This window comes from Camarhynchus parvulus, chromosome 19 (genome assembly GCF_901933205.1).
Source record: "Camarhynchus parvulus chromosome 19, STF_HiC, whole genome shotgun sequence".
NCBI lineage: Eukaryota > Metazoa > Chordata > Aves > Passeriformes > Thraupidae > Camarhynchus > Camarhynchus parvulus.
The window spans coordinates 7,008,142-7,019,113 of NC_044589.1; the positions used below are offsets into that span (position 1 = coordinate 7,008,142).

The 10,972-nt window shown below is 49.8% G+C and overlaps 1 protein-coding gene across 1 annotated transcript in view; it reads right to left on the reverse strand.

The window, feature by feature from the left end:
- The window catches only part of PHF12 (PHD finger protein 12), a 31,816-nt gene extending 21,509 nt beyond the window's left edge, over window positions 1–10,307 (reverse strand). Inside the window, exons 1-2 of the mRNA XM_030962558.1 lie at window positions 9,973–10,307; window positions 9,473–9,654 (exon numbers count right to left, since the gene is read on the reverse strand). Of these exons, the coding sequence (XP_030818418.1) occupies window positions 9,473–9,654; window positions 9,973–10,038 (248 nt within the window). The 5' untranslated portion in view covers window positions 10,039–10,307. The remainder of the gene's footprint in view (window positions 1–9,472; window positions 9,655–9,972) is intronic.
- Between the last annotated feature and the right edge of the window lie 665 nt (window positions 10,308–10,972).

Here is a 10,972-nt window from a genome sequence, read left to right on the forward strand (position 1 = left end):
CTTTACAGACCTCTAAGCATGACCTGATCACATTAAAACTAACAGTATCAGCAACCTTCTGGCCTCAATTAGGCTCACACTGTTTATAAGTTATACTTATTTTAAGCCAGCAGCACAATTCACATTACCTACAGAGCAGCACCCACTGTATTTTCTACCTGTGTTGCAACAACTCCTGAGGGGATCTGTGAAAAAAGCTTGACAGCAGGCAGCACAACTTTGTTTACACTGAATTGAAAGTCTTGACCATGGACATAAGAAGTTCTAAATTAGCAACATCCAGCAAGGACTCCTGGACACCACCAAATAGGTCAGGACATGATTCTTTTGGCTGCCACTATGCAAGGAAGGGAACCAAAATGACTGTTTCACAGATCACCAATTATCCCATCATCTGGAACGCTGCATGTGCTTAGTGTGCATCTTTCCAACAGCATGCCCAGAGCTGGAAACAAGGTTTCAGCAACAGACAGAAGACAGAAGCAGGATTAAAACACCATTATATGGGCAGACAGAGAGGAATAAGATGTGTCCAAGGAAAAATAAAAGTATGCTACACTGTCTACACGATGCTACAGGAGTGGAAGAAGGCTTGAACTCTTCAGGGTTTAAGTAGCAGCTTTGCTCGGTATGCCAGATCCCAAAATTTCCTTCACTGCGTGCTCATTTTTACTATCTAGACCCGCCAGTGTGTTCAACATTTCAAAGGCTTGGCCAGCAATGCCAGGCTCTGGCAGCAGCACCACCGTGCTCCTAAGAACCAGGTACCATTTCATGAGTGTATCATAAATGTTGTGAGTATTCTGTGAATTTCAGTGCCAATGAACTTATTTACTTGAATCCATCAAACCACTCCTGCTACTCCCATCCTGGGAAGAGAACCTCATGGAAGCAGGTGTTTATCTACCTTACCTCAGCTCCTTTCCTGTCTCTTCCCTGTGCCCTCATGCACAGGCAGTCCTGAAGTTCATGGGGAATCAGGGAAGTATCCTCCAAGGCAGGAAGCGGAAGTTTTTTGCCTCCAACCTGATGAGCAGGAGGGCCCAATAAACTGGATAAGCTGCATGTAAACATGTGATCACCTGATGTAATTAGTTACTTCTATTTATAGAAAGAACCTGGCCCACAGAGACCATTCCCTAGACAACCTGTTAGTTATTACCTTCATTAATGTCCAGCTGACAAAAAAAATTAAAGGAAGTATTGTTTTTTAAGATACCAAATTTCCACACATAGGTAAACACATATATAAAAACAAATATGTATTAAAGAGCATATAGTACCACCAGAACCGCAGTGAGGGTTTTTGATTATTATTTTTTAATTCGTTTGACTGGTTATGAACTCTGGTATTTGAGACATATTTGCCTAGGGAACCATCCAGCTTTGTATTTATAAGCAGAAACCATGGAAGTTGATAGAAGAATTGTTGAGTTTGAAAAATGTGGGTCAGACACAGAAATTCAGACATTTTGCACATCCTGACTCCTGTTTCTTTCCCAGGCATCACTCATGCCTGTGCTGCAGACAATAGTAACAATAGTCTGAATTCAATGTCCAGGATCATTATTAAGTGTTCAGGTCTTTATAGCACCATCTTCTTAACAGATTAGAAGTCATCTTCTCAAAGCAGGATGACACATAGGGCAGCATCAGGGAAAAGAAAGGAGGCTGAGGAACAACACAGCCCTGGTGAGAATCACTTCATCCAATTCTGTCTTTAAAGAACAATAAATGAAGAGACATCTCTGGTGGGAAAAAAAATAATCAAAACACAGGTCTGAGAGGTTTCTGAGAAGTGAACACATTCAGCCCCAGCCATACTGAACGTGTTCAAAGGAGACAGGGGTGAAAGGACAGCAGCAGTAAGGTGGAAAAAAGGAAAGCAGCACATCAGAAGAGGATGAAGGGCAGACCCATAAAAGCAAAAGCATGAATTTGTCTTCACACAGGCACAAGTGAAGTGTAATTCTGACATCTACATGTGGACTAGACTTTCCCAAGAACGCTGGGGAAGAGAGAAAAAAGAGCAGAGACAGAAATATCCAGTAAAAAAAAAAAACAAAACCAACAAAAAAAATCCTTAGAGCAGGGCATACATTCTTTTCTGCCTTTTCCAGATCACCTTCATATCTTGCTCCTGTTGCTATTCTAGACAGAGATCACTGGGAAGTTCACATGATGCCGTGCCCAAAGTCAGAGGCTGTACAGGCAGGTGTTTCACACCAATCACTAGCGCTTGCCAGAAATTCAGCATGGGGTTTTCAGCCTGCTAAATTGTATCCTCAGGCCAGTGCTTTCTGCAGGGTTCAAAGTCGGTAATCTCCAGCTCCATCTAGTTTGCTTCCAGCGATCGTGCAGAGCAGACGTCAGCAGAAATGGGTTAGAGTTGGGTTCAGGCACTCGATTCCCCCCAGCTGGCTGAGATGCTCTTTGCCTTTTGTGCTCAAGATCTGATATACCAACAGGAAGAATGATTTATACAACCTTTCTTTTTTCTTTTCCCCCCTTCATTTTTGGCTACAGGGAGCATTTACTCCATACCCTAAAAAGGTATGTGATTGCATTACAACTGGTATCTGTCAACCCCTTTATTAAAGGGAAGCTACAACACTATTTTTACGCAGCTTACAGAGTTACTGGATACTGCAGTGTTCCTTCGAGGAAGCTGGGCAGACATCTAGTGAGCAGTGGAGCTGGAGACAGCACAAATCGATTGCTATAAGAAGGAAAAGCCAGCTCTGACAATCTGTGTCACAAAAATCACAAGTCTAGCCAGTAACCTGACGTGGCAAGATGCTTTTTGCTTACACTCACTTCTTTCATACCCCTGTAACAAAGCCATGTTATATCCCCAGATACATTTGCATTTTCACAAGTCCGAGAGAACTTCCTGACTGGTTTTAAAAAAACAAAACGGGCACATCCTTCTCACATGATTTATATTCCAACAGGCAGCACTTCCTAAATATTCAAACTGTCACACTTGCTTTCAGGGAGATACACCTCCTTCCTACTCTGGAAGTAGCTGCTCCCTTTCTCCACAGCAAATTCCTGCTATTTGCTACTGACTCAAGGTTTAAGAAAGGCTGCAGAGCACAGGAAAAACTCAAGAACCTGACACGTACCATTGAGTCAGTCTGGCAACAAAAGCAGTTTAACATCCACTGGTGTGGGTCAATAAACGGAAGAATTTACATTAGTGTTGAAAAACTGTTTCAGTATCGATGTTACAACTGAAATTTCAAACTGACTCTGTCTAACACAGGGAAACACAGGAGCCCTGCTCTCCTGCAGGTGTTCCTCACACCACCACAACAGCACCTACAACCCAGAAAAGGCCCTTTTTTTTGAGCGGGGGGGGGGGATTCCTGGTTGGTCCTGATTCTTACTAAAAATACACAGTTCTGTCACTGACAACTGCACAGAGGCACTCCCCAGCCGGGGTGTCCTTCACACCCGGGCTAAGAGCAGCACAGCCGGATGTCAGACATGCCAATTACCACTGCTTCCCTTTTGCCATCCCACCTAAACAACACCGTGAAATGGAGAGAGACAGAGGAAAGAATTATGAGCTTTGTAAGATCTTGTGCAATAAACACAGCAGTCCCCCATTCCCAACTATCAGATCTGCTGGCGGCAGTACAATCTTAACAACACAGAGCTTGTATGTGATAAAAAGACATAAGGCAGCTAAAGGAAGGTGAATATATTTACAAGATAGTGCCAAGATCTCCATAACAAACAGTCATTAGCAGATTAGTATTATGAATCTAATCCAATTAAGAATTTCCTTTGCAAATGCCCGGAGGAGCTGGAATTCCTCTGGGAAGACCTTTCCATGTTGTGAAAGGCTCCCATGAGTCATGCCTGCAGGCTGACATACCAGGAAAGACCAGCTCTGAAGCAGCAGGAACAAAGCAGTGAACCCCACCTCGAAGCAAACAGCTGCAGCCTCCTGCTCCTGAGGAGTCAGTTCAAAAATGGACCTCACAGAGGCACAAAAAAAAAGATTTCTCAGTTCCACAAGTCGTGGTCAACATAAAACTGGCACTTTCCTAAGCCAAGGTACAAAAACACAGAGAATTCTCCTTGTCCACTGTCTCCCACTGTGCCATTTTTTAAACAGCTTTGGAACAATGCAGGTGTTTGATGTAACACCAGTCCATGTAGCAGACATGCCTTGAAGGCAAAGCCTAAATTAAGTAGCTAAACATCCCCCTCAACTTCAGAATCCCAAAGCCATGCTCCTACCACTGCACACTGATGTTGGGAACTGCAGCAGAGACCCACGGCTCAATCCCCAATTCTTGCCCACAGTGCTCAAACACAGTTTAACATGAGCAACATCCACACACACAGGTGAGAGTGGTGGTTTGCAAGTCACCCAATCACAAGTTCCTCAAATTCTTAATGTGAATGATTTGCTGAAACCTTCAGCTGAAGTCCATAGATTTAGGCTGACCTTATCTGCCTTTGCACGGAGAGATTTAGGACAAAATAAGGAGAGTGAAAAATCTCATTGGTACAACTTTGCTGAGCAGAGCTGCCAAGACTGATCATGTTACCACATCTGCAGGCGCACACGCAGTGACCCTCTGCTGCCAGAAACCCAGCCAGGGCAATCACTTCCTCCCGCCTCAGGATCCAGCCTGGGCCGGCCCCAAGGCTCCCAAAATATCAGAGCCAGAGATACATAAAAACAAAAGTTGGGGTTTTTTTAAAAGCACATACTTAAACCAATATTGTTTTAACAAAGTATCGGTTAAGATGGATACATTTAAATGTTGGGAACGGAACAGCTTACTCTGACCTTCAATATGCAATTACATAAACATTAAAGTAGGGGTTTGCCAGTCATTTACTGTTAAAAAAACGCAAACAAACAGAAAGCCTCTTACTAAAAACTTCCTTCACTTAAAACTACAAGCTTTTTTGAAGCTGTGATGTCATTCAATGTACTGAAACCCCCATTCCTAGCCACTATTAAGTAGCAAGTTTGCCTCTCCAGCACCTTCCGGGACATCCCCTACTCCTTGCAGCAAGAGATGCCTCAGACCATTTTAAGATTCACCTGAAACACCCAAGACAGCCCAAAATTACCATTAAGGGAAGGATTAACTGAGACAATAGACTGGCCATTGTTTTTCTCCCCTCACAGACTGCATATTCATGTAAAAACCCAAAGCTAGAACAAATGCCAAAGATAAAGCAGGGCATTTTAGACAGAATAAGGTGGGGAAAGAGTTATCGATGTCCTACCAGCCAAACACAACTTTTTTCCATTCTTTGTTCGAAGCACTAAAACAATGTGACTCATAGAAAATACCAAACTCTAGTTTAGCTTCCTCTGCTGCACTTTGCAGCTCTGTCACTTCTGTTCTTCGACACCAGCACTTGGGTGAAGACTGCCAAATCGGAGGGGAAATGAGCCAAACACTGCAAATATAAATACAAGGAGGTGTTGCAAAAAGTTTGATGGAGGTAGCAGGCCCCGGTACGGACAGGACACACTTCTCCCAGCACAGCAGTGAGGAAGCCCAGCTAAGAGGAACCTTTTTGCTGAGCAGGGCCACAGAACTGGCACTGTCGTTTACATAACTGGTCAGCTTTAAGGGACTGAGGTCACTCTGCCATGCCAGCAGAGCTGCACAGCCAGTGGCATGAGATTTTACAAGAGGGACTTGAACCGCAGCATTCAGCGAGGTTTGTGCTTTTGGGCTCCTCCAACCAGAAACCCGGGCAGGGAGACTTTAAAAAAAAAAAGAGAGAGAGAAAAAAAACAAACACAAAACTGTTCTGTGTTGGTTCTCCCTCCTGTTGTCACTCCCCTCCCCCAGCTTGTTAACTAAACTTTTCCTCTCCCGGGGATCTTTCTAATCCTTCGTAATGAATTTGCAACATCAGTCACTTTGCAAACCCGCTTCAATGTGAATCAAGTTTACTACAAGCTCAAGAAAACACAGGGAATTCTAACAATCACATTGCCAGGAGGAGGATATAAATGGGAAAGAATAGAAGTAGCACTGGAAAATTGGTTTTCAATCATGTAAAGAAGGAGTATGCACCATCCCTGGGGGCCTGGGCTAAGGCAGAACATCAGGATGGAAATGCACTCTGCACTGTTACCCAAAGCAGCAGATTGTGGGCAAACAGCAGAACCAGACATCAACTTCAGAGCTAAAAATCCCACGTCCTGCTTTCAATAATTAGTAGAAACCCAAAAAACCTCCCTCTGTAAATTCAAACCTGAAGAGAGTCACCTGACCGTGATATTAATCCAAGTATGTTGAAACTAAGTATCTGGCAGGGATTTCACACTTTCCGGTATCCCTCCCACCAGGCCAGTTTATCTGCAGCCAGGCTGGAATCTTCTGGCCTCTCAGAGCACCCAGAGCAGCTTTACACTGAACTAGGGACTCCAAAATGGAGTTGTGGGAAAAGCTGACACCCCAACAGATGAATTGGGAAGTCACTTCCACCCACGTTAATTCAGGAGAGCAGTTGTGCCACAGTGTACCGACAAAACTGTTATTTACCACCTCAGATGTGTAACACTATCAGACTCTGAAAGTTTTGGGAGTTTTGGCCAAGTGCCTTCTGTTTTCCACAGAGGACAACGGGTTTAAGTGCTAAACTGAAGTTAAGGCAAACTGAAGTTTTGCCTTTAACTTTAAGGCAAGCTGAAGTTTGAGGGTCACACACCTAGCAAGCCAACTTCCTCACTGCAGGCTTAACTCGATAAAGAACCTTCTCTACATAGGAAGGAGCAACACAAGTTTCTGGGAAGCTGAGCTGGGTTTGTCTCCAGCTGACTGCATGACTTGCGCCAATCATACCCCTGAAAATCCTTTTCTTTATAATATGGCCTCTCCCATACAGCTGTATGGGAGCTGATTACAGCTGTAATCAACTGATCACAAACCCTAGACCAATTAAAAGCTACTTTTTTTGTTATGCTATATTGATAACAAATTCAATCTGGTACTAAAGCTCACAATAAATATTAAGAGAACAGGTAAGCTGTCAACACAAATCAGTTAGAGTGCTCCAGCAGTGCTATTCAAGTGACTCAAACCAAGCCTTGCATTACAGCTACTATTCTTTAAATAAAAAAAGGAGGCAGAAAGGAAGTTGCAAGTGCTGCCTTTATGCCTAAGTTTATACCCAGAACGGAAGTTTACTTCCAGCAAAATGTAGGAGGTAATGGGAAGACACATGAAAACAAAACCTGAGCATCCCTTTGAGACAACCTAGGTCACCTGAAGGCCATAGCCAAAGGTCCAACAAAGGTCCAGGAGGAAGGAGGCAGAACCAGGCCCAAACTGGAAGCCTTCAGACAAAGCCTTTCCACAGTGTGCCACCTCCCACAGCAGGGTCTGGGCTGCTGTCAAAGGGATTGCTTGAGAAACCCCAGAAGAGGCAACAAATGGGGTGGAAGAGAGTATTTAGAATTGATCTTTCATTTCTGCTTTGAAGAGTGACTAGTTAAAGATACACATATACTTTTTCTGTAATATTTTTATATAAATTCTTATACAATTATAATGCAACTAACTTAGGTACAGTGAAAGCTTTACAGGTGTCTGATTTACCCGGTTGTTTCCCACTCGCTAACTACAAAAACATCACCAAATTAAGCCATGAAATTTAGGCATGCACAAAGTGGTCTCATTTATGGTCAGACTTAAGTAGGATTCAGAGTTAACTCTGCAGCCTTAGGCACAGCTCTTCCATTCCAAACTGTGAAGTTCTAGCCATCGCTCCAGCCTCGCTAGGAGAACGCTCAGGATGCACCCAAAAGCAACTACGCCCGGCAGAAGGAAAAAACCACCCTTAAATTAAAGCTCATCAAGGACACTGGATGAAAAATAATGATAATTACTATCCTGCTAGTAAATATTAGAGGATCTGCACTACCACCACCAGTAGCACTTCCTCAGGGTAGGAGGGATGATGTCATGGCTGCATGCTACAGCATTGTCGGGTTTGCCTGGCTACACGCTGCTAACGGGACACTCCCTACAGAACTGTGACCGCACACTCAGCTCCCCTGCTATCAGCAACCAGTTTAATAAGTGTTCTGAGACCCTCAATTAGCATAGAAATACAGAATAGCCAGCAAGCAAATGAAAATCAGAAAAAAGCAAGGAAAAAAAAAACCAAACAACAGAGGGAGGGAAAAAAAAAAGCGCAGAGGAGACAGCTGTAACAGGGTGGCAAACAAAGCTCCAAAGCATGAAAGAGAGAAAGGAATGTGGTTAAAAAATCTCCCCTAAGGAAGAATACTCTGTACTCCCAAGCTCCAGCTGTTTGACTTGCCCCGCTCCCTCCTCCACTCCATTATGCACTCTGGCTGTGCTAATTTAACACAAACCGCCCGCCTGTGTCAACTGTTGGAAGGGGGGATTTCAGGATGCATCCAAGCTCCGGGTGCAGAAAAAGGAAAAACTTTGGGGCGGAAAGTTGAGGAGGCGCTTTTGGCGTGGTGTGGCTTTGTGCCGGGAGAGCTTGGGAAGCTGTGAGGGAAGGCAACAAGAGCCCATCCTGCTGCAGCCTCCAGCACCTCGAGCTCTGCCACCGCTTCCACACGCACCTCGATTGCCAGCCGGCAGCCAGATCTGCATGCAGAAAGCTCTGCCTGCATCAACAAAGCCACACAACTCCCAGCGAGAGCACCTGGCAGCCCCCCAGCTCACGGCAGACACCCCCACGGATGAGACGAGCAGGTCGGAAGAGCAAGGAGGAAGGGAAAAAAGGAGGGAAAGGAATAAACCCGGCCAACGTTAAAGTCTGGAGGCCTGGATTTCCACGGGGAAGGTATTTTCATGTTTGAGATACTGTGGGGAGTGTTGCGAGGGTTTGGAAGTCATATATGCAGCCAAAATGGCGCTGAGAATAAAAATATAATTTAAAGGAAGGTCGCCATATTGTAAACAGTGAGGCAGGGAGACACAGAGACAGCAACCTCCATTATTCCCAGCAGCTGCAGCAGCACGGAAGCGCTGGGAACGTCAGGCCTGGCGCGGAGACGCCACCAGGGCTTCCCCCTCTCCAGCCAGGGCCCTCCGGAGGGTTCCCCGCAAGCCGGGCACCCTTGCAGAGGGGTGAGGTGGGGAAGTTTCCCACTGGGGAGGGCGAAAGGCCGGGCAGGGGCAGCACCAAGGCAGCCAGGCCGCGCAGCCAGCGGCCTCGCTCCTCCTCCAGGCCTCTCGCCCGCTGCTCAGCACAAAAAGAAAGGAGGAGGGTGGACCCCCAACCCTGCAGAAAGCAGCCAGGGGAGGGTTCACCTCGGCCGCCGTGGATTAGCTTAAGGAGGGATGGACCCAAGCGGGGTTTGCACCTCCTTTTTGTTCCTGTCTGCTCCAGCCGGCCCCACGTCCCCCCCCTCCCCGGGACCTAACGGGAAGCGGGAGCGGCCGGAGGGAAGGTGCTCTGGGCAGATCCGGAGGGAGAGAGCGCCAAGCCTTACCAGCACTGGAGGTGGAAAGCGGCGGGGCAGTGATCGCAGCACAGCAGATCCCCTCCTTCCTTGCAGCTATCGCAGCTATCGTGGTTAGTGGCCCTGCCACTTCGCCTGGGCTCCTTCTCGGGCCTCCTGCTCTTCTTCTCCCCATCTTCGCTCTTGGGGGGAGCCAGGAGGGCCTGGATTTGCTGCACATGCACACACAGACAGAGCGGGCTCTGAGGGGCTGCACGGACCCTGACCCAGCGCCCTTCTCCCCGTGCCCGCCGGGGGGACAGCGGCCCCGGACCCTCCGGGAGGGGATCGCGGGGGGGACAGAGCCCCGGCCGAGCCCGCCCCGCCCGCCCCGTGTCCGGCAGGGCCTCTCCGGGGGCCGGGCGAGCTGCCTCCGTCCCTCCGCACTTCCTTGTAAGGCCACGGGGCTCCGGGCTGGGGGGGTTCCCTCGCCATCTTGCAGCCCCGCTGCCCCACCGGTCCGGCCCCCCCCGCCGCGTCCCGGGCCTCACCTCCATCAGCCCCCCGGAGGTGTCCAGGTCGTAGACGATCGTCTTGGTCTCCATCTTCTCCCACATTCATCCAGCCCAGGAGCGGCCCCGAGAGCCCCCCCCGGCGAGAGGGAGCGAGGCGGGGACGTGCGGCGGCCCCTCAGCGGCGGCTCCGCGTCGAGGCGGCGGGGGGGGGGCGCGGCGCGGCGGGGGCGGGCGGGCGGCGGGGCCTATCCCACGGGCCGCTGCGGCTTGCGCGTCGTCCTCCTCCTCCTCCAGCCGTGCCCGGGGGCGGCCGCGGGGGCCCGACGCCCGCTGCCATTGCCGCGCAGGGGTGGGTGGGTGAAGGAGGGAGGGGGCGGCGGCCCCGCGCCCGCCGCGGCCGCTCACGCACCGCGCACGCCCCGCGCACAGGCGGCGCCGACGCTCCGGGCCCCGCGCGCACGCGCACTCCGCGCCCCCGCCCCGCCCGCCCCGCGCGCATGCGCGTCCCGCGCCGCCTCCCGCGCGCGGACCTGGCGCGGCGGCGGCGGCGGCGGCGGCGGGGTGGGGCGGCGGGACGCACGCGGAGCCACTGCGCGTGCGCGGAGCGCCTCCCCGCTCGACCCCGCCCCGTCCCGCCCCTTCTCCGCCCCCTTCTCGCGCAGGCGCGTGGCGGCCGTCACGTTCCAGCGAGCGGGCGGGGCGGCGGGGACGTCAGTGACGTAACGGCGCGGGGCGGGGCGGCGGGACACGCGAGCGTCGGCAGGGGGCGCGCGGCTCGCGGCGCGCCGGGGTGGTGGGGGCGCGGTCTTAGATTGTGACGTCACCACCGGCAGAGGCCACGCCTCTTAAAGCGACAGTGCTCCCCCGGAGAGCACGGGAGGGGCGGGCGGGGGTCGGGATGTCAGCGAGGTAGCGGTGAGATGGGCTCAGGGCCCACGCTCGGGGGATGTGTGTGGGTGTATCCCCGTTCCAAGCTGCCCGGCCCCGTTGAGGAAGACGCCATCACTTCTTCTAAAACACCAGTTTTTATTAATGA